General features: G+C 39.7%; 1 protein-coding gene across 9 annotated transcripts in view; it reads right to left on the bottom strand.

Annotated features, from left to right (window-relative positions):
- Nucleotides 1–25,399, bottom strand: part of LOC121862332 — a 46,344-nt gene that overhangs the window by 4,550 nt on the left and 16,395 nt on the right. For all 9 annotated transcript variants that reach the window (XM_042360530.1, XM_042360529.1, XM_042360533.1 and 6 more), the window contains 4 exons: nt 22,032–22,204; nt 16,295–16,466; nt 13,479–13,601; nt 1,497–1,736 (listed from right to left, as the gene is read on the bottom strand). In XM_042360530.1, coding sequence (XP_042216464.1) covers nt 1,497–1,736; nt 13,479–13,601; nt 16,295–16,466; nt 22,032–22,204 — 708 coding nt within the window. The remainder of the gene's footprint in view (nt 1–1,496; nt 1,737–13,478; nt 13,602–16,294; nt 16,467–22,031; nt 22,205–25,399) is intronic.

The raw sequence follows: 25,399 nt of genomic DNA on the forward strand, positions 1-25,399 counted from the left end.
AAATGTGATCCTAGAGAGAGCTCTGTTAAGCACTGTTGGCAAGTACAGTGACCCCTCGTTTAACGAACTCAATCCGTTCCAGAAGGTCGTTCGTTAACCGAAAAGTTCGTTAACCGAAACCATTGTTTCAATGGGTTTTTGGGTAATTGGTTCCAGCTCACCGAAAATTTCCTAAATTCAACAAAAATGGTAGAAAAGTTCACTTACTTTGAGGTGTGTATGTAAAAGGCTCCTGGATAATGATGATGATGATGATGGGAATTAGAATGGTGGTGGAGGAGAAGGGAGAAGAGAAGGCATTGGGGTGGAAGAGAAGTCACCCCATGGTGCCATTTCACCCATAAAATTTTAGCTCTCTTGGTGTAATTCAAGATTATTTTCTTTAAATCAACACTGCACTGCATTATATATTGTCAATATGTAAAATATATTTCAAAATGACCAATAATTTGCTTGGAAACACAGAAAAAAAGCGTTTAGTTGAAGAGAGTCTCAAGCAAGATGTTACCTCCAGTGAAAACAGAGAGAGACTAACGCCTGTTTGCTGTGTTAAGAGGCTGGATGCCGCGCATTAAACTAGTCACTTTACCTTCAATTATGTTCAATAATTGTTAAAATGACTAAAAAATTGAATATTATACTTTTAAAATTATTGAATAGTATAAATTTCTTGATATTTACTAAAATAGTAAGGAATTTAAGCCCTAGAACCGATTAATGTATTGGCAGACTGATACTAAAGCTGGTTGCCCGGTCAGTGCAAGCGAAAACATGTTGAGGTCGGTTCATAAGAAATTCGTTAACCGAATTTTTGTTCGTTAACCAAATTGAAGATCCTTATGGAAGGCAGTTCGTTAACCGAAATTTCGTTAACCGAGGCGTTCGTTAAACGAGGGGTTACTGTACTGGATCCAGAATGTATCTGCACCTGCATCAGGGTTGGTCAAGTCTCTGCTTGAATGAGCTCTCACTCGGTGCTGTCACAATACTCTCCGGGAGATTGCTATAAAAGTTTATAGTTCTTATTCCGAAAAAGTTGGCCCTGAAAATGTTCCTAACTTTGGTTACTTCAGCCTTGAGCTGTGATCCCTAGCGGGGAAGGCATCCATTAGCTCCAGGTATGAACACTCGACTATCACTATATATGTGTCATATTCAGGTACACACGGACTTAGTATAAAATAGTGGATAATGCAGACGATGTATATGAGAAACAACTGATGTATAATGAAAAATTTCTTCTTATACTTGTTATCGTGAAATGATGTATACCAGTACAATGTAAGCAAGGACCCACTGTAAAGTACAAAGCTGTAGAAAATAAAAACAATAATAATCACTGCCTTATGTATTAGCTGTTTTACAGGTTTCAGCAACACTCACACCAAAGCCTTATAAAATTTTACTGACTGTCCAATAAGCAAGTAACATACTGAACAAATTACATCTTGGCTACAATTTTATACAAATATTAAGTTTATACACGAGCTACTTACTCTTGTGTTGGGTGAATCATAAACAATACTCTTGACTGGAGCACACTGTTGCCAAATTATTTCCGTTTTTGTATTTCCTTCTGTGCAAAGATGAACTCTAAGCTTAGGATTTTGTTTCCGGCACTTTTTCCAAACTTTATAGCAAAGAGCTCGTCCATGTTCTGTATACTTATTCTGAACTATGAGAAGATTTCGTAGAGTTGTATCCCCTAACAGTTCAAGAAGATCCTCACTAAGATTCTGCAAGAAAGTAAATATGAAATCATTTATCAGAAACCACAAACTATTAGACTACAGTAAACACTGCCATATCACAGTCATGAGGACAGTACAGTGCTACCGTTTGCTCTGTCATGGAAAACTATTTACCTAACTTATTTCTCATACGGCAGAAGTGTACTCTGTGGCAGGACATCAAGGCCAGCATGACCATTCACTAAGGTATGGTCATTTTGGCCAATCTCTCTTTTAATCACAGCAATCGGTGGATGTTTCAGAAATGATGATTGGACACTTCATCCATGATCTAGTGATCACAGCTTTTCCTCTCAGATTTTATAGAATTCTATTTTGAAATATCTTGGATTTGGACACATATCAGACTAAAAATTACAGTACAGGTATAAATAAATTTTAAAAAAATGCCTCTTAGTGTAAATGCATGTTATAGGAAATGAAATAATTTTTATCTCGTTCTTATAATTCTACATACACTAAAATAATGATTTTGTACAGTGAATGACAACTCTATCGTCCCAATTTTGGATGAATCTATCACAGTATACTTGAGCCTTCTAGCACATTCTCTGGGAAACTTTTGAACAGTTGGCAGGTCTAGAGAGGACTGATCCTGATTTTCCAGAGTATTCCTGCTGTCCATTTATCACAACTGTAAAACATATCATTTACCACATCATGTTCCACATACAGAGGGGCTCCATATGTAGTCGAGGTAAATCTTTGATTACCGTACATTTTGCCAACTTTAAGAAATCATCAGACAAAATGGAAAGATAGGTTTGTAGCTAACTGTACACAGGATTAACATGAGTTTTGTCTGAATATTTTACTATTCAATAAAATAAAAATTTTCTCAAATCTCAAAGTACAACATGCATGCCAGCTGAAATGAAGGAGCTCTGATTTTTTTTTAAATATGAATTTTAAGTACCACTATACATTATTTGAAAACAAAAATTATTAATTACTGTACAGTCAAAAATCTGTGATTGCCAGCCATGAGAAACATAGACTAAGGGCCTGCAACTGGTACAAGTATCATGTGATCATTGGCTGACTTAGATCCAGGTTCTCGAAGGTATATATAATGAATACCCCTTGTAACTGAGGATGTAAAAATGCACCCGAGTGGTTAATTCATGCATCTTTACAAAATAACAACAAAATTACTCTTAAATTTCAAACTAAACTAGATACAGTCACACAGCACAAGTTAAGGCCCCTTGTAACTGAGGATGTAAAAATGCACCCGAGTGGTTAATTCATGCATCTTTACAAAATAACAACAAAATTACTCTTAAATTTCAAACTAAACTAGATACAGTCACACAGCACAAGTTAAGGCAATAAGAGTAGTGTATAGAATATTCTAAAGATTCTATACATTAATCTTGTCACCTGCACACATCGTAAGTCAGTCAGTCAGGTACATTCTTACATCTACAGTTCCAAGGGCTATTCAACGTTTGAATCTTTGAGAAGCTGAAACCTAAGATTATACAAGCCATGCATATCAGAGAGGAATTGCAGTCTGGTGAACACGACTTCAATCCTCTTCAAGAGTGAAGCGCTTCCCCTCTTAGAGGACTGTCAAGCCGTCTGGTCCCTGAGAGACTATCAGTTGCTTTAAGATATCCAAAGGAGGGCCACCAGACTGGTGCCTGTGCTACGGCACCTCAGTTACTCAGAGAGATTAGAATGCCTGCAACTGTCGAGCTTATATTATAGGTAGGCAACGGGTGATTTAATTGAAGTTTATAAACATCTCAGAGGGAATTACTCGGTCAATTGTTCATACCTGGAGCTGGCAGATGCCCGCCCACACTAGGGGTAACAGCTAAAGGTTTAAGCAGCCACAAGTTCAAAAAATTTTGGGGGGCAAACTTTTTTGGAGTGAGAATGTGAACTCTTGGAACAATTTGCCAGAGAGTGTTGTGATGGCACCAAGTGTGAGCTCATCCAAGACCAGACTTGACCAACACTGATGCAAATACATATACCTGTACATTGTGGAGCTAGTACATGCCCCGTACTTGCCAATAGTGTGTAACAAAGACGTGACCAACTGCCCAAGCAGCTAATGAGCTGATCAGTGGCAATAAAGATAACAGTAAAAAAAATTAAAAGTAAATATTATCATTCACAATTCTGCTGCCAGAGGTGCACATCCTGTATTGTATCTGCAGTTACTTGTGACTATTATAATCAGCAGCAGACCAAGACCCAAAATTAATTACCAATGGTGTCAAGGACTTCGTAGCCCCAGAATGAAGCCATGTTTTTTCCCCCATAAGTTTAAGATTAATGAGTATCAAACAGGGCCAGATGTAGACCTTAAATATAACTGATGCACACTTATTCTTTAGGAAAAAATGTGTGTACAATAATGTTCTTTAGGCTTGATTCATCCGTTTGTTGGGTGGAAATGGTTGATTGTAAATAGTTACGGATACTATTATGTCACCGCAACCAGCTAATATATGTTTTCGGGAAAAATTACCACTGAAGTGTCGGTCAGGATCCATTCCTGACACAGTATGTAATATCATGACAGCTATTAACACACATTACCATGATGTGGCAGGGGCTTAATATACTTAATTACTAACAATAGTGTTAACCCAATTTTTAATTAGCATACCAGTTGGCACTTTTGCTTACTGTGCCCCTTCAATTTAAGCATTAAAAACACTAAAGCTAAGAGAGTTATCCAATTGTATCTTCAATACTTAGGGATACAATCATCCACCAGCCATCAAATGCCTTACGATCTTCACTGAGAATTTTAGCATGATACATACTTTTACTTTTATCCTCTTCACCACTGATTGGCTTGTTAGCCGCTTGGGCGATCGGTCACGTCTCTTGTTACGCACTGTTGGCAAGTACTGGGCATGCACTGACTCCTGAATGTACCTGAACCTGCTCCAGTGTTGGTCAAGTCTGGTCTTGAAAGAGCTCACTTTTTACTTTTATCCTCTTCTCCACTGATCGGCTTGTCAGCCGCTTGGGCGATCGGTCACGTCTCTGATTACTTTTCCTTTCCATTTATCTTCTTCACCAAAAGATCGGCTCGCTAGCCGCCCGGGTGATCGGTCACGTCTCTGTCACGCACTGTTGGCAAATACTGGGCATGCACTGGCTCCTGAATGTACCTGAACCCACTCCAGTGTTGGTCAAGTCCTGTCTTGAAAGAACTCACACTCGGTGCCGTCACAACACTTTCTGTCAGATTGTTCCAAGAGTTCACAACTCTCACTCTGAAAAAGTTTGCCCTCACAGTTTTCTGGACTTATGGCTTCTTCAATCTTGAGCTGTGACCCCTTGTGTGGCGAGCATCCGCCAGCTCCAAGTAAGGACACTCAACTGAGTAGTGTCCCTTGAGATGCTTATACACCTCAATTAGGTCCCCCCTTGCCCGTCTGTAGTATAAGTTAGGCAAGTTCAGGCGCTCTAATCTCTCAGGGTAGCTGAGGTGCCGAAGGGCAGGCACCAGTCTGGTGGCCCTCCTTTGAACATTTTCAACCAACTGACAGTCCCTAGCATATCTCAGGGACCAGATGGGGTGACAGTACTCCAAATGGGGAAGCAATTCACTCTTGAAGATCGTTATGAGGGATGGACCGTCTAAATATCTGAACAACCTCCTTCTAAGACCCAATAATTTATTTGCCTGATTTACCTTCTTCTCACAATGGCCCGAGAACTTCAGCTCATTGTCAGCATACACACCTAGGTCCTTCTCACATTCAGTCTCAAATACAGTGATCCCTCGGTTAACGAAATTTCGGTTAACGAATTACCTTCCATAAGAATCTTCAACTTGGTTAACGAAAAAAATTCGGTTAACGAAATTTTTACGAAATCATGTCAACATGTTTTCTCTTGCTCACCAGCTGGAATATTAGTCCGCCAATACAGTAATTGGTTCTAGGGCTTAAATTCGTTCCCATTTGAGTAAATATCAAGAAGGTTGTACTATTCAATAATTTTCCAAGTTTTATTTTAAAATTTTTAGTCATTTTAACACTTATTTAACATAATTGCAGTACAGGAAACTAGTTTTAGGTGCGCCAATCAGCCACTTGACTCACCCAGCAAGGCATCAGTATGTATCTCTGGTCAGTGGAGATAACATCTTGCTTGTGGGTCTCTTGAACATAAACTATTTTTACATTTTTACAGTACAATTATTGGTCATTCTGAAATTTATTTTACATATTGACAATATATAGTGCAGTGCAGTGTTGATTTAAAGAAAATAATCTTGAATTACACCTAGTGAACTTAAAATTTTATGGGTGAAATGACGGCATGAAGCATGGGGTGATTTCTCTTCCACCCCCACTTCCTTCTCTTCTCCCTTTTCCTCCACCCCCACTTCTAATTCCCATCATCATCATCATCAACCAGGAGCCTTCTACATACACACCTCAAAGTACTGTAAGTGTACTTTACTGCATTTATTTTTACTTTGTATGTAATTTTTGGTGAGCTGGAACCAAATGCCCAAAATCCCATTGAAACAATGGTTTTGGTTAACGAACGACCTTCTGGAATGAATTGTGTTCGTTAACCGAGGGACCACTGAAGTGCAGTTTCTTCATCCCGTTGGGGCATATGATACACCTCCTTACCGTTGGTACGCCCCAGGTACATCCTCTTACACTTCGTGACATTGAATCTCAGCAGCCATTTCTTCAACTATTCTTGGATCTCACAGAGATCCTTCTGCAGCTCTTCACAGTCCGCATGGTTCTTGATTTCCCGAAATAACTTGGCGTCATCGGCAAACATTTGTATGGAGGAGTGTACAATGTCAGGCAAGTCATTTAGGAAACAAACAAACAACAGCGGGCCCAATACACTGCCCTATGGTACCCCACTTGTGACAGGTACAGATGATGATTTCGTGCCATTAATCACTACACACTGTTTGCGGTTATGTAGAAAGTCTCCTATCCACGCTAGGACTTTCCCCGAATTTTGTACACTTCCAGTTTGATTTTCAGCCTTTTGTGGGGTACACTGTCGAAAGCCCGTTCCAGAATATGGGTCCAAATATCCAATACCTTGAGCAATTGTGTTAAGGAGCGCCCCAGCATAAAACCGTGTTGGCAATCCTTTACAAGGTTGTTTCGTAGTAGATGTTCCATCGTGGCATCTCTGATAATACTCTCAAGTACTTTACATATTATGCTGGTCAGGCTCACCGGTCTATAGTTGTTCGTGGAGTGACGATCTCCTTTCTTGAAGATAGGACTCATATAAGCCACTTTCCAATCACTGGGGACCCTGTGTTCATCCAGGCATTTACAAAATAGGATCTTCAGGGGCTCGGCAAGCTCGTTGCACAACTCTCTTAGCACTCTGGGATGCACCATGTCAGGGCTGGGACTCTTATGGACCTTTAGGTTTGACAGTATATTTTTAATACCCTCTTCTGTGAACACAATGTGGGTCAGTGCTGTGTCGAATTGTCTGTTCTCAAACGCAGGAAAGTTAATCGCATCCTCTCTTGTGAACACCAAGGAAAAGAAGCTGTTCAATGCCTCAGTTTTATCCTGGTCAGAATCTGCATAAATACCATCTTCAAGCCTCGGGTTTGATACTCCTCCTCGAGTTTTTAATTTTGACTTCTCATAGCGATAAAACGCCTTTGGGTTTGACTTGGCTCGCTTGCAACCAGCCTCTGGAATTCCTTATCAGCCCTTCTACACTCTACCTTTGCTTGGTTTCTGGCTCTTGCATACATCCTCCTGTCCTGCTCATCGTTTGACCCAACCCACGTCTTGAATTTCTGGGTTTTCTTTACACGGTAGATAAAAGTTGCCGAACAACTATATTCACATACAGTACCTTTAGACAGTGACCGAACATATAGACCAGCAGTTCCCAAACACGGGGTCGTAAGATGCATCATAGGGGGTCACACTGAGGTCATGGGGTTGATGGGGTCACCTGGTTCTTGCAGTGGTCACAATGATTTTTTTTTTTTAACCCAAGTGTCAAGGAATGAAGGACGTGACTGACAGGTGCTGCCTCGTTAAGTTGGAACCATAAATTATGGTAAAGAAATTAACGCAGGTACTCTCCTTGCCCTGTGGCATATTTCACAATATAAGTTCCACACTCCTTTATACTGTATACCTTTTAACTGTTCTTAGTTCAGTTCACTGTACAGTAGAACATCGATTTTACGTGAATCGATTTAAGATTATTGATTTAAAGCAACACCCACAATTAAGGACAATGTTTCAATTTAAAACGAAACTTTCCTATTTTGCGCGAGTCAATCAAGGCGCATCAAATTTTAAATATCGTGCCTAATGTTTCCCACCAGACACGTCTCTGGACACGCTACACGGCTGCCTGCCACCTTTAAATTTCGTGCCTAATGTTTCCCACCAGACGCGTCTCTGGCCACTCTACACGGCTGCCCGCCACCCTCTCACACCCTCACGCATCCTCAGTTCTTGTGCTGACGCTCTAGTGAACTGTGCATCAACCATCACCATTATGTCCAAGAGGCCAGCTACTACATCATTAACTACCCCACAGGCCAAGAAATCAAGGCAAGCAATTACACAGGAGTAGAAAATCAAGGTGCTGGAAGCACTGCAGCGAGGAAATGGTACTTCAAGTGTGGGCCGCCAATTTGGACAGTTATGTGGATAATGAGCTGGTTGAGTTGGGCTCTGCATCTTCGGAGGATGAATTGCTAAGTAAAGTTGAGTGAAAATCTATTTTTGATAGCATAAAGTACTTTAATTAAAAACTAAGTTGAAAGGAAAGTGAAAGTGCGGTGCCAGCGTGACCACTCTCTGATAACAGCTGATCGCGAGTTAACAGACCATTTCATATCCCTTAATTTTAGCTGTGTTGATTTATGAGTGTTTGTTTTAACATAATACTGAAAGAAAAAACAATGTTTTGTTTATTCTAGGAGATAGGCTGAGGTGCATCTGGGTAGACTGTCAGTCTTTTTATTATTTGAGTTTCTCTAAAGTACCAAACTAAATTATTCCATTGAAACAACACTTCAATTTAGCGTGAATTTGGTTTAAAGCAACCTTTCTTGGAACATATCTCACATTAAATCGACGTTCTACTGTACTTCCCATGGATGTGCACAGAAAACAGCAGCAAATTTCAATGAGTTGCACTCGAAATGTCAGAATTACAGGCTGACAATGAGGCAAGGGTGAATGTTGACATCTACAGGGAGTTCTGCTATAACGCGTGTTTTGATAACGCGAATTTGCTCTAACGCGATTTATGAATTTGGAACAATATTTGTATAACGCGAACGCTTGTTTGCTATAACGCGATTTTTGCTTACTATTTCTCCAATTTTGTGGTATTAACTGTGAATATGGTAAAGAAGAATATCTCCAAAAAGCGCTCTGATGATAGAATTCCCGGTGATTATCGTAAAAGAAAGGATATAACACTTGAAGAGAAGCTCAATGTTATCAACCTCAAAATCACCCTTCTCCCCCATCAAGTTACATTCATATTTTTTCAAGGTAAAGTGTTAAATTTACTGTATGATTTCATTATTAGATATGAATGTAACATTTATTTAGACTGTGCTATCCTTTGTGTTAGGCTAAATACTAAATTTTTTCGATTTCGAGTAATCTGCACCTAACCCTATTTTCTCCATAAGCCCTGTTATTTCTATTACGCGATTTTCTATAACACGATATTTTACAAGAACACAATTATCGCGTTATAGCAGAACTACCTGTATGATGATGTAGCAAAGTTTGGGATTACTGTACTTTAGCAGAGACATTCAGCTGTTAAAAATCGAGCTATCAACGTTCTGGTATAAAAAATGATTACTGTAACCGTATATCATCAAATTTCTACTTAGAAAATTGTGTGCTTTGTTGCTTAACCTCATATACCCCAGGTATAGAAAATGAATCAAATGATGACATACACATGTCACATGAAATATGACACAGCGTATGTTGTTTAACAACATAATGAACGAGTTGATGGTTCTGGGTAAACATAATAAATACATTCTGCCACTTTTTTACAGTTATACAGTATATATAATTTGTAATCAAAGTTTAAAGTCCTGCTATAATAGTCGAGATATGCGAGATAGGCTATACTGGGTAAATTTTAAGTTTTGGTCATCCCTGTACTTAGACATGCAGACTATGTTTTGTTTTTTTCAGATGGTATGTGATGTGTTATGAACGATTTAGAACTTCATTTCTATCGGAACTCACTAGTTTTGAGTTACTACCTTCCCTTACTGATGTATGTTAAGCTAACCATGTAACTCATCATACCATAACCTAACCTAACATATGATCTGTATTTTCTTAAGCGATAGAAAAATGTTTTGCGACAAATCCCGTAGAGATAATGTGTCTTATTGTTTAAAGTACTTAATCCCATAGTTAGAATCTTAAGGTTCCCCAGGTGACCAAAACCAAAATAATATCAATATTGTTTGGAATGTTTATATACTATGAAATTTGTTGTATGGGCAGCTAATATCCATTGAATTAGTTTATGTGCTTAGTTATATTTATATATTCAAAATAGTATTACTGTGTTGCACAATAAAGCACAATTAAATATCTAATAATATTTATTTACCGAGCCGATCAGCCGAGAAGGTTGGACAACTACAGCTGGCTGCCTCCCGCTGGGAAGCTCGCCCCAACCAGTGACGTCACAACCAATCATAGAGCTTTTCGCAGTCATGTGACTTTTTAGCGACTTTAACCCGTATTTTGACACTTTTAAGCCCAATTTATTTTAAAATATCATTACCATAGTGAATTTTAGCGTTTTCTTTCCCATTGACCTGCCATCTTACGAAAAAATTCTGACTGTCAACTCGTCCATTATACCCCCAATTAACAGAAAATTTATTAAATGATAATGCACACAAGTTACATATGAAATATGAGAGTTGTAACTAAGAAAACTCTATGGTAGGTTGCTTAACCACATAATTATATCCCCAGGTATAGAACACAAAATGATATAATCATGACAGAGTTATAGCCTGTTTCTGCCAGTGTTTACTTTTACAATTCTCAATTATGCAATTTATTTTCTTTATTTCTTTTTACAGTTAAAAACATGTAAAAATATGCCCATATTTATTTTACAAATATTTATATTTAATGTAATGACTCGGGGTCGCATTGGAAAATGCTTGGGAACCCCTGACATAGACAAAGGTTTTCAGGCTGGTACATTTTACAAGGATTTCTCTTAAGCATTCAGCAAAGTTCCAAATTCAACCCAAGAAAATGTAAGCTTACTCTATCATGGACCACATATTTTACCTAAATACAGTGGTCCCTCGGTTAACGAACACAATTCGTTCCAGAAGGTCGTTCGTTAACTGAAAATTTTGTTAACCAAATCCATGGTTTCAATGGGATATTGGGTAATTGGTTCCAACTCACCGAAAAGTACATACAAAGTAAAAAAAAAAATGCAGTGAAGTACAGTCTCGGTTTACATGGATTTTTTATACGCGGTTGGTCATTTACGCAGCACCTGTCCAGATGCGCCAATTATTAGTTACGCGGTACATTCCTGAATTTACACGGGAAGCGGCGCAGGCAAGCTGCGCGCTAGGTCGCTCTTACGTCACCGCTGACGTCAGATGACGTTTCAGACTGTGATTGGGTCACGCACCTTTACCACCCACGCATCCCCTCTGCCCCGAGCTGTGAATGGTCTATTTAACCTAGCTTGCCCAGTCAACAAAACATTACCGAATTCTTCACCCGCCACAGCCAGCCCAAGTCAGTGATAGTGAGGATATGGACTTTGAGGGGTTTGACAAGGAGGCCCTGCTAGCCTCTGTGGTGGATAGTGATACAAGTGATACAGGTGAGGGTCAATAATCTGCCCTCTGCCTCGGAACCAACCCCGCCCCCCCATCCACGTATGCCCAGCCATCTCTTCTACTAACGTAAGTGTTAAAAAACCTAATATTATTGATATTTCTCTTAAATATTAAATGTGTGTGTGCATACCATCATAAAATTAAGATGTTATTTTTACTACAACGTAGGTATTGTGTCGGAAAAGGGAAGTCTGGTGGTCGGCCCAGTCTCTATTTCAATTAATCCCTTATGTTCTGTTATTTCGTTTACGCGTTATATGTGGACCTCCATGGGTTTAATTGACCGCATAAAACGAGACTATACTGTAAAGTACACTTACTTTGAGGTGTGTATGTAGAAGGTTCCTGGTTGATGATGATGATGGGAATTTGAAGTGGGGGTGGAGGAGAAGGGAGAAGAGAAGGAAGTGAGGATGGAAGAGAAATCACCTTTCATGGGACCCATGCTTGATGAAGTAATTTCACCAATAAAATTTTAAGTTCACTAGGTGTAATTCAAGTTTATTTTCTTTAAATCAACACTGCACTGTGCTATATATTATCAATATGTTAACTGAAGTTCAGAATGACCAATAATTTCAGTGAAAAATGCAAAAATATTCAAGACACCAACAAAATAGATGCTCTGTCCACTGTTTTCAAAGCCCAACTGACTCCTTGTGACCAACTCACGCATCTGATGGGCGCACAACAAACTAGTTCCCTGTACTGCATATATTATCAATATGTTAAATAAATGTTAAAATGACTAATAATTTTAATATAAAACATGCAAAAATATTAAAGAGCACAACTTTATTGATATTTACTCCATTGGAAATGAATGTAAAAATAGAACAGATTACTGTACTGAATTGGCAGACTAGCCCATCAGCTGATCAGCTGATGCTCACAACAAAACATGATTTTCGTAAGGATTTCGTGAATCAAATTTTTATTCGTTAAACGAATTGAAGATTCTTATGGAAGGTAATTCGTTAACCGAAATTTCGTTAACCGAACCGTTTGTTAACCGAGGGACCACTGTATCTGGTACTCACTGCCAGTAAATGGGAAGTGGGTGGCTGCATTTGTGCTTATTTTATATTCAATAGTTGCTGTTAGTGACTGGCATACTGCTTTTAGAACAAATTGCAAAATTATGGGAGATAATTGTTTAATAGCTCAAAATACAAGGGATAATGCTGTTATATGAGCAACATTACAATAATATTGCTCTACTGCAGTTAACCGAACCGTTCGTTGACTGAGGGACCACTTTATAATAAATAGTGGTTGAAGGACATGCATCAACGAGTGTATCTAACGCTAGTGAAATATGTTTAAGACAGAAATGAACATCACAATGATCCACCTTATGCTACACCTTGATTTTGATCTACACTAAAACCATCATTGAAATACCTTGAGCCACATTATCATATCTCTAAATTATTTTTGGAAAAGCAACAATTGAATACTGTACTTACATAACATTCATGTACAATAAATAACATGAACTACTGTATTTAACCTTTCAAATTACAACAGAAAGCAAGGTTCTTCATATGAAGCAAAACTATTCCCTGCATAATGATTCTTTTACCTTTATCCTCTTCACCACTGATCGGCTGCTTGGGTGGCCAGTGATGTCTTCCTTGATGGCCCAAGTTAATATACATGCCCAGTACTTGCTGGGCTTGTACATTAACTTGGGCCATCAAGTACACCTCAACACCTGTGTTTTAATGAACTTCCAATTTAAATATCAGTCCAGTAACATAGAAGTATGATGAGGTCTTGAGAAAATAAAATCACAAATTTAGAATTTCTGTACTTACAAAGAAAAGTAAGAACAATACCTGTGGAGAAATAACTAATTTCTTGATATTGATGAACACTCCTGGATGCAGTAATGTCTGTCCATGTTTGGTGATGTTGATTAAGATGAGAGTCTGAAGAGTTTCACAGCAAGTTGTACATACCTAAAAAGGTGAAAGGTACTTTATGTATTGTACAAAACTTTGATACCATTTTATATATATCGCTTAGCGCGATTTCACGTGTACGCGGTGCCTCGCCAGAGCTGAACTTTCACTTAACGCGGGTTTTTTCCACGTATACGCGCAGAGTGTCCGGCTCGAGAGCTATTTTTAGATTCGCCCCACCCCCCACCTGCCACCCTGCCTGCCTGCCTGTTTTAGCTCATAAAATTCATACAAATTACCCGGCCAGAATATAATTTACATTGCTGGAATTCTTACAATATGATGATCATTTTGAATACAGTATTACCCCGCTTAACGCGGTTTCGCTTAGCGCGTTTTACCGTATACGCGGTGCCTCGCCAGAGCCTAACTTTCACTTAACGCGGGTTTTTTCCACGTATACGCGGTGAGTGTCCAGCTCGAGAGCTATTTTTAGATTCGCCCCACCACCCCCACCCGCCACCCTGCCTGTTTTAGCTCATAAAATTCATACAAATTACCCGGCCAGAATATAGTTTACATTGCTGGAATTCTTACAATATGATGATCATTTTGAATATAAACATCATAGATTTTGCATAACATACAAATTTTAGATATAATGTTTACTCTGAGTAAATATGTTATTTTTTGTGCAAAATATATGACATTTATATTCAAAATATTCCTGGTCTTACAAGGAATCCAGCATTGTCAATTATATTATCCTAACTTTAGTTTGAGGTATTATTTATTACTAAAAAGGTAAATATTCTGGTTTTCCCACACATCTGGTAGGGACAAGGTTGGTGGGGGGGAGGGAGGGACCGACCGACCATCTGTTACTGTGTGAAGAATATTTTTTTTTTATTAACTGAAGATATTTGTTTTAGCTCATAAAATTCATACAGATTACCCAGTCAGAATATAATTTACATTGCTGGAATTCTTACAATTTGGTGATCATTTTGAATATAAACATCATAGATTTTGCATTAGACATACAAATTTTAGATATAATGTTTACTCTGAGTAAATATGTTATTTTTTGTGCAAAATATATGACATTTGTATTCAAAATATTCCTGGTCTTACAAGGAATCCAGCAATGTCAATTATATTATCCTAACTTTAATCTGAGGTATTATTTAATACAAAATGTTAAAATTTAGTTTTTTCACCCAACATCTCTTGAAGGGAGGATTGGTGGGGGGTGGGGGGGAGGGTTGGGACTGACCGCACGGTTGGAAGAGGGGGGGAGGCAAGGTGGGGTACTTTGATTGACAGATAGTGTCTTGAAGAATTTTTTTTTTTTTTATTAACTGAAGATATTTGTTTTAGCTCATAAAATTCATACAAATTACCCGGCCAGAATATAATTTACATTGCTGGAATTCTTACAATTTGGTGATCATTTTGAATATAAACATCATAGATTTTGCATTAGACATACAAATTTTAGATATAATGTTTACTCTCAGTAAATATGTTATCTTTTGTGCAAAATATATGACATTTATATTCAAAATATTCCTGGTCTTACAAGGAATCCAGCAATGTCAATTGTATTATCCTAACTTTAGTTTGAGGTATTATTTATTAAAATTTAGTGGTTTCCCCCCCAAAATTTCTCAGAGAGGGAAGAGCCAGCAGTGTAGTGTGAGAAGAGGGGGAGGGAGTTGAGTCCATTATTTGAATGGACATTAACTTGGCGACTGTATTTCTCTATTTCTCTTAAGTATTAATTGTGTGCATGTACCATCATAAAATTAAGATGTTATTTTTACTAGAACATAGGTATTGTGTCGGAAAAAGTGGAGTTTGGGGATCGGGCCAGTTTCTATTGGAATTAATCCCATATGTTCTGTTGTTCACTTAGCACGGTTTTCACTTAACACGGTACCCTGTGGGTTTTATTGACCGCGTTAAGCGGGGTACTACTGTATAAACATCATAGATTTTGCATTAGACATACCGAAAATTTCCTAAATTCAACAAAAATGGAAGAAAAGTTCACTTACTTTGAGGTGTGAATGTAGAAGGCTCCTGGATGATGATGGGAATTAGAATGGGGGTGGAGGAGAAGGGAGAAAAGAAGGCATTGGGGCGGAAGAGAAATCACCCCATGCTGCCATTTCACCCATAAAATTTTAGTTCACTTGGTATAATTCAAGATTATTTTCTTTAAATCAACACTGCACTGGACTATATATTATTATGTAAAACATATTTCAAAATGACCAATAATTTGACTGGAAACACAGAAAAAAAGTGTTTATGTTGAAGAGTCTCAAACAAGATGTTCCTTCCTCTGAACTGGTAAACAAACTGACGCCAAGCTTGGTGTGTCGAGTGGCTGTTTGGCGCGCAAAAAACTAGTTTCCTGTACTTCAATTATGTTCAATAATTTGTTAAAATGACTAAAAAATTTAATATAAAACTTTTAAAATTATTGAATAGTACAACCTTCTTGATATTTAATCAAATGGGAACGAATTTAAGCCCTAGAACCGATTACAATATTGGCGGACTAATATTCCAGCTGGTGAGCAAACAAAAACATGTTGAGAAGAATTCGTAAGGATTTCGTTAACCGAATTTTTTTCGCTAACTAAGTTGAAGATTCTTATGGAAGGTAATTCATTAACTGAAATTTCATTAACCGAGGGATCACTGTATAAGAATAGCATGAATTTCAAGGATAAACTTACATCCTCTAGTAATTCAAAGCCATCAGCTCCTTCTAGCAGTAGATCTCTTAACTCAAGTGTTTTGAGTCCTGAGAGTATTCCAAGGACACGCTTAAACATGGATAACATGAGCCCTCCAGTTCCAAACACAACTTCCTCTGATCTCTCTGCCACATGACAAGAAAAATGAAATCTGAAAGAAGAAGATTTGTATTAAATTACAGCTTTTAAAATTTAATACCAAAGTTTGCCAACCACAAGGATTGCATTTTAGAATTTTCCCATGGTTGGCATGCCCTGAGTCTAATGCAAAATATGGGTTAGGGAGGTAACCCCTGAGAGACATACCTCAAGTCCTATAATACACAGCGTAAAGTTGGAAATAAATAGTGTATTTTATATTTCATACATTTAAAATACAGGAGAGGTATATAAATACTGTAGAGGTACTAAAATAATTAACAATTGTAATGGAGCAGTCCCCCCTAACACCATATGCCTGTTCTAATATCAAACAAAGAAGCACATAGAACTATCATAAGTTTCCTGTAATTTCATTCTGAATCACACTTGTCTACAATCTTGAGAGCCTCAAGACTGGCATCTGAATCCAAGAATAAAATAATCCTATGACAGGTTGAGCAATTAATGTCCCACATACAAATTTGCCAACCAATGTCAAACTGGGTCATTAAACAAATGTAAACATTCTTACAAAGTGAAAAAACACACATTTATATTTAATACTGTACAGTACTATAGTCAAAATCCTGAAATATGTATTAAAAATAGTAAATGGGTAGCACATTAGTTTCAAACAGAAATGGAAACAAGCCAAATGAGTATTGCAAAAACAGGTGCTAGTGTGATATCTGCCAAACCTCATTAACAGTTAGGGCTGCACTGGGAAGATTAACTTATTTTCAGATTAGTACCACTCACGAATATCCTGGTCAGGGGATTCATGTTATTAACCCTTAGACATGGTTACTATACATAAGTTTCCCATGAAAGATTACGAAGACCATTGTGGCATATTTTTCAAGTCAATACCATATCACCATAATCAAAATCCCCCATTAGTAGAAGGATACATTTTAATTTCACGTGAGTTAGGGTCATGAGAAACCTAAATCTCAAGAACAGGAGGAAATGGCAAGGGAGAGTAGTCAAAGACAATTGTCAACAGCAACAATGAGAGGCTGAATTAACAAGTAGACACACTCCACACATTTCCCCAAGTAGCAGGTAAATATACAATGAGAAGCCATCATCTCCACATCAGATACATGCACAGGTATGAGATCATATATCCAGCATCCCGGTAACCAGAACACTACAAAAACAGGCTACGTTCTGGAGCAAATTATTTAAAATGAGCGTCAAGTAATTCCCGGACCCAGTGAGGATGTTTCCAATCATTCCCAACCTGTGATTTTGGGTGAGGGAGGGGGTTTTGAGAATTGCAATTAAACGCCAGGAAGCGACATGTCCTCCTAATATTACGTATTTAAGTAATTACTCGATGTTTTAATTGCCTGTATGTTGGCCTGGTGAGTTAATGCGAGGCATTTACACACCTAGGCATAAAGCTAGACGTCGCATTCTGGACTATATCACAAAAACTGGTTTTTAGAAAGAACGGCTTTTTTAACTCGTAATTTTGGATAAATATTTGACATTTTTTGTTAATCAGTTATGTATAGTCACAATCCAAAGTTTCGACACCCCACTGGCTGGGTGTTCACCGAGGCCAGGGTTGAGGTAAAGCTGGGTGATCGGACGCAGACATTCCACCACCACAACACTCCAAGACTCACAGCACACGAGCATGGAATGAAATTTTTACGAATTTTGACATGACATGCACAACAAAATTTCATTCATAACATTGTTGGCACACATAGCAATAGGAAGTTAGGTATGAGGCATGAGAAATTTGGACAGTTCTCGACCCAGTTATGAAATATGAATATTGATAAACATCACGTGTTGATGGACTAAAAGTATCGTGACACTACTACAGACAAAGAATAAGTCCCATCACAAAGATGCACATTAACTGTCAATAATCATAGTAGTAACACTACCCTGTATATGAAAATATGGTTACCTAGTATAGATTTATGTAGAATTAATTAGGTCTTTGTCTTTATTTCATTATCCATTCATCACGTCATTACAGAGTATCAATTATATTACCATATTTTTTTTGTCATAGAAATGTGGGAAACAATATCAAGTCAACTTTGGTTCACATTAATTTTTATTTTGAAAAACTTTACTCTATGACAAAGGCTTTAATACTTTGTCCAACCCCCTTGGGCCTCAATAACCGCCTGCAGTCGGGTTGGAACAGAATTCACCATCTTTGTGCAGATGTCTGGGCGACGTCTTATGCTCTCCCACACTTCCCTCGCCTTCGTCTCCACAGCCTCCCTGGTCTTCTCTGGGACCGTCCATTCCTGAACCATAATTCCCCACAAATTTTTGATGGGGTTACAGTCACACCCAGGGCCGCCGCTTCCATTAGGCGAGGTTAGCAAATGCTAAGGGCGCCAACATATACAGTGTCACCACCACAGCTCCATTCTTCACAGCCAACATATACAGTGTCACCACCACAGACTCATTCTTCACAGCTAACATATACAGTATGACCACCACAGCTCCATTCTTCACAGCCAACAGATACAGTGTAACCACCACAGCTCCATTCTTCACAGCCAACAGATACAGTGTCACCACCACAGCTCCATTCTTCACAGCCAACAGATACAGTGTCACCACCACAGCTCCATTCTTCACAGCCAACAGATACAGTGTCACCACCACAGCTCCATTCTTCACACCAACAGATACAGTCAACCACAGCTCCATTCTTCACAGCCAACAGATACAGTGTCACCACCACAGCTCCATTCTTCACAGCCAACAGATACAGTGTCACCACCACAGCTCCATTCTTCACAGCCAACAGATACAGTGTTACCACCACAGCTCCATTCTTCACAGCCAACAGATACAGTGTCACCACCACAGCTCCATTCTTCACAGCCAACAGATACAGTGTCACCACCACAGCTCCATTCTTCACAGCCAACAGATGCAGTGTCACCACCACAGCTCCATTCTTCACAGCCAACAGATACAGTGTAACCACCACAGCTCCATTCTTCACAGCCAACAGATACAGTGTCACCACCACAGCTCCATTCTTCACAGCCAACAGATACAGTGTCACCACCACAGCTCCATTCTTCACAGCCAACAGATACAGTGTCACCACCACAGCTCCATTCTTCACAGCCAACAGATACAGTGTCACCACCACAGCTCCATTCTTCACAGCCAACAGATACAGTGTCACCACCACAGCTCCATTCTTCACAGCCAACAGATACAGTGTCACCACCACAGCTCGAATTCTTCACAGCCAACATATACGGTGTGTCACCACAGCTCCATTCTTCACAGCCCAACAGATGCAGTGTCACCACCACAGCTCCATTCTTCACAGCCAACAGATACAGTGTCACCACCACAGCTCCATTCTTCACAGCCAACAGATACAGTGTCACCACCACAGCTCCATTCTTCACAGCCAATAGATACAGTGTAACCACCACAGCTCCATTCTTCACAGCCAACAGATACAGTGTCACCACCACAGCTCCATTCTTCACAGCCAACAGATGCAGTATCACCACCACAGCTCCATTTTTCACAGGCAACAGATAGTGTCACCACCACAGCTCCATTCTTCACAGCCAATAGAAAGTGTCACCACCACAGCTCCATTCTTCACAGCCAACAGATACAGTGTCACCACCACAGCTCCATTCTTCACAGCCAACAGATGCAGTGTCACCACCACAGCTCCATTCTTCACAGCCAACAGATGCAGTGTCACCACCATAGCTCCATTCTTCACAGCCAACAGATACAGTGTCACCACCACAGCTCAATTCTTCACAGCCAACAGATACAGTGTCACCACCACAGCTCCATTCTTCACAGCCAACAGATACAGTGTCACTTTCCATTCTTCACAGCCCCAACAGATACAGTGTCACCACACAGCTCCATTCTTCACAGCCAACAGATACAGTGTAACCACCTGACTCCATTCTTCACAGCCAACAGATGCAGTGTAACCACCACAGCTCCATTCTTCTGCAGCCAGCGGATACAGTGTCACCACCACGCTCCATTCTTCTGGCCAACAGATACAGTGTCACCACCACAGCTCCAGCTCCATTCTTCACAGCCAACATATACAGTGTCACCACCACAGCTCCATTCTTCACAGCCAACAGATACAGTGTCACCACCACAGCTCCATTCTTCACAGCCAACAGATACAGTGTCACCACCACAGCTCCATTCTTCACAGCCAACAGATGCAGTGTCACCACCACAGCTCCATTCTTCACAGCCAACAGATACAGTGTCACCACCACAGCTCCATTCTTCACAGCCAACAGATACAGTGTCACCACCACAGCTCCATTCTTCACAGCCAACAGATACAGTGTCACCACCACAGCTCCATTCTTCACAGCCAACAGATACAGTGTTACCACCACAGCTCCATTCTTCACAGCCAACAGATACAGTGTTACCACCACAGCTCCATTCTTCACAGCCAACAGATACAGTGTCACCACCACAGCTCCATTCTTCACAGCCAACATATACAGTGTCACCACCACAGCTCCATTCTTCACAGCCAACAGATACAGTGTTACCACCACAGCTCCATTCTTCACAGCCAACAGATAGTGTCACCACCACAGCTCGAATGTGCTGCATCCAGGACTGCACCTGTTGACCCCACTGACTGGCCATCCTCAATGACAAACCAGGAAAAAGCAGAACTTGTTCGCAGAGGACCTTACCAGGTTGATCCTAATTATGTGTTTCCAAAAAAGGGTGGGAGAAGATGTCAACATGATTACTTTTGCCAAATCTTAGTAAATGAAGAGAACATCCAAAGAAGTTGGCTAATTTATTCGGTGAAACAGGATAAACTTTTTTGCTTCTGTTGTAAAATGTTTTCTACGAAACATGTTAGAATGGCTGAAGAAGGCATCAATGATTGGAAAAATGCATTTTCATTTTACATAATTGCATGAGCACAAAATCCTACATATAGAAAGTGCAAAAAGAAATAAATGACATAATTATCATCAGATATAAAATTTTACTTTTCTACAAATTCCCACTGAAGCTGTGTGGTATGTGTGGAGGTTGGAGGGTTCACAGCGTGGAGCACCTTTGCTAGGGGCTCTGCTCTGTTGCTAAAGTGAAAATCAGGGGCAACTGTGACGCAGTTTGTAAACTAATTTGTATCATATTTTCTCTTTTTATGCTTCCGTTATTGCTATTATTTATATGATTTTCTTATTTTAAATTTTAATGTTAACGTATACAGTAAAAAGCTACTTTTAGGGGTGAATCTAGTGATCTGAACAGAGGCTTCACAGCCAGTTACAAAGGGTTTACTGTACAGTTTGTACATCTCAGGCCTGGCACTCCAAATTCTGGAAAAAATCTCCCTACCGGCAACCCCAAGGTCCCAAGCATGCCGGATAAATAGTCCCATACCTTTACAATGCTTCATACAGATTCAAAGTAATTGTGCTCATTCATACATTCACTATTAATCTATAATTATAGCTAACATCCTCTTATCTATAAACCAGTCTCGTACCAACACAGTATAATGTACTGTACTACATAGAATATGACATACCTTAGTGTATGAACATTTTCTAGTATGCTTGGGTCTTTAAGATTCAAGTAAAATGAAATATTCAAAAATTCATATAGGTTAAAGAGATTGCTCATAGGTTGAAATATTAGAGTTCTTATGTGTTTTCCTTTCTTGTTGAGGAAGATTGTGGCTCGGAAATGGTCGAGTAGTTTCTGAAAATCATAAAACAACGAAATAAGTGGGTTTTTTATCAATCATTGAAGTTACTGATTAAAAATTTTAAACTTTCAAAATAATGCAACACAGTATCATTTTAAAATTGCACACAGAATCTCTAGTTCTTATACTCTAATTTACTTTTTCATAATATTTCATTATACAGTAACAAAATTGTGTAATCATATCACAGTCAAAATGTATAATAATGTATTCTCAATGTGTAGGGTTGCCCTACACTTGCATAAATGCATTGTCCTTAATGAAGTACAAAAATACCAAATACAAGTCCATGTTACACAAAAGAGACACTATAGTATTGAAAGGAAACTTCTAATGAATCAGCCAACCTACCATACCTTAAAAAATGGATTCTGTCCCTAGATTTAATTATGACAAAATATTTGGCGGACTTCCAGACTTGCAGCATAGTCATTCAATGGAACAAAGGGGTAATTAATTATTGTTGTTTAACTGAATTTCCATATACATATATCCAGGAGAGCTAGTGACCCCTTGTGGGGCGAGCGTCCGCCAGCTCCAAGTAAGGACACTCAACTGAGTAGTGCCCCCTGAGATGCTTATACACCTCAACTAGGTCCCCCCTTGCCCGTCTGTAGTATAAGCTAGGCAAGTTCAGGCGCTCCAATCTCTCAGGGTAGCTGAGGTGCAGGCACCAGTTTGGTGGCCCTCCTTTGAACATTTTCAACCAACTGACAGTCCCTAGCATATCTCGGGGACCAGATGGGGTGACAGTACTCCAGATGGGGAAGCACTTCACTCCTGAAGATCGTCACGAGGGACGGACCGTCTAGATATCTGAACGACCTTCTTATAAGACCCAATAATTTATTTGCCTGATTTACCTTCTTCTCACAATGGCCCGAGAACTTCAGCTCATTGTCAACATACACACCTAGGTCCTTCTCACACACAGTCTCAACTAGTGCATTTTCTTCATCCCGTTGGGACATATGATACGCCTCCTTACCGTTGGAACGCCCCAGGTGCATCCTCTTACACTTCGTGACATTGAATCTCAGCAGTCATTTCTTCGACCATTCCTGGAGCCCACAGAGGTCCTTCTGCAGCTCTTCACAGTCCGCTTGGTTCTTAATTTCCCGAAATAACTTGCCATCATCGGCAAACATTTGTATGGAGGAGTGTACAACGTCAGGCATGTCATTTATGAAACAAACAAACAACAGCGGGCCCAATACACTGCCCTGTGGTATCCCACTTGTTACAGGTACAGATGACGATTTCGTGCCATTAATCACCACACACACTGCTTGCGGTCATGTAGAAAGTCTTCTATCCACGCTAGGACATTTCCCCGAATTCCGTACCCTTCCAGTTTGATTTTCAGCCTTTCGTGGGGTACACTGTCGAAAGCCTTGGCAAAATCTAGGTAAATATTGTTGATATTACCACCCCATTCTAGAATATGGGTCCAAATATCCAATACCTTGAGCAATTGTGTTAAGCAAAAGCGCCCCGGCATAAAACCGTGTTGGCAATCTTTTACAAGGTTGTTTCGTAGTACATGTTCCATCGCGGCATCTCTGATAATACTCTCAAGTACTTTACATATTATGCTGGTCAGGCTCACCGGTCTATAGTTGTTCGTGGAGTGACTATCGCCCTTCTTGAAGATAGGACTCGCATAAGCCACTTTCCATTCACTGGGGACCATTTGTTCATCCAGGCATTTACAAAACAGAATCTTCAGGGGCTCTGCAAGCTCGTTGCACAGCTCTCTTAGCACTCTAGGATGCACCATGTCAGGTCTGGGACTCTTATGGACCTTTAGACTGGACAGTTTATTTCTAATACCCCCTTCTGTGAACACAATGTGGGTCAGTGCTGTGTCGAACCGTCTGTCCTCAAACGCAGAAAGGTTAGTTGCATCCTCTCTTGTGAACACTGAGGAAAAGAAGCTGTTCAATGCCTCAGCTTTATCCTGGTCAGAATCTGCGTAACTACCATCTTCAAGCCTCAGGTCTGATACTCCTACTCACGTTTTCAATTTCGACTTTGCATAGCGGTAAAACGCCTTTGGGTTTGACTTGACCTCGCATGCAACCAGCCTCTGGAACTCCTTTTCAGCCCTCCTACACTCTATCTTTGCTTGGTTTCTGGCTCTTGCATACATCCTCCTGTCTTGCTCATCGTTTGACCCAACCCACGTCTTGAATTTCTGGGTTTTCTTCTTAATTTTGTCGACCGCCGCATGGTTCATGTGTAGGGATCCCCTCGTATTCTTAGAAGCACTGGGTTTGGTCTTGGGTATATATTTATCGATCAAATGGGTCATTTTACTAGTTATGATATTCAGCGTAGTGTCTGCGTTCTTGTACCTTAATAAGTCAGGCCAGTTGATACCCCTCATCTCTTCCCTCATCCCATTGTAATTTCCCTTGTAATATTTGCACCTTGGCCTGGCCTTATCTTGAACTAGGTAACAGTTAAATCTGAATGACAACACTGTATGGTGACTGGTGCCAACTGGGGCAAGGTGTTCCAGTTTGGCCACCATACCCTCCTCGTTTGTTATGATGAGGTCAAGTGGCTTGGGTGTTTGCTCCCCTCTGTAATGTGTCGGGTCTCTCACATGTTGGAACAGAAAATTATCTCTCAGAGTTTCTACAAAAAGAGTAGCAGGGTTATTCAAGTCATTCGGGGTGGACTCGTTTCTCCAGTCGATGTCGCCATAGTTAAAGTCCCCCATGATAAGGAGGTGGCTAGGGTTGAGCATCGCCGCATTGTTTATTAAGGTTCTTAAGTTCCTTTGATTTAGTGGGCCACAGTTTGGGGATCTGTAGATACACCCAACGATAAGTAAGTCCCCTCCCTTTAATTTAATTTTACACCACTTGGACTCTTCAAAAACATCCTCTCCCTGTACCCTCGCCTGGCTGGCTCTAAGGTCTTGCCTAGCGTAGATAACCACACCCCTCCTGCAGGATTCTTGAGTTAGGTTCGTAAATGAGTCATATCCAGCAATACTGAACTCACATTCCTCTGGGTCGATTCTCCTGTTCTTGTACAACAGTTCTACAACTCCTACAATATCTGGTTGGTGTACTCTTAGTAGTGTTTCAAACTCCTCTCTCTTATCAAGGAACGTGTCAGTATTAGTGTACATGACATTCAAGCCATAATTTGTTCTCGGTAACGTCTCTGCTCTT

This window comes from Homarus americanus, unplaced genomic scaffold (assembly GCF_018991925.1).
Source record: "Homarus americanus isolate GMGI-L3 unplaced genomic scaffold, GMGI_Hamer_2.0 scaffold31037, whole genome shotgun sequence".
Taxonomy (NCBI): Eukaryota; Metazoa; Arthropoda; class Malacostraca; order Decapoda; family Nephropidae; genus Homarus; species Homarus americanus.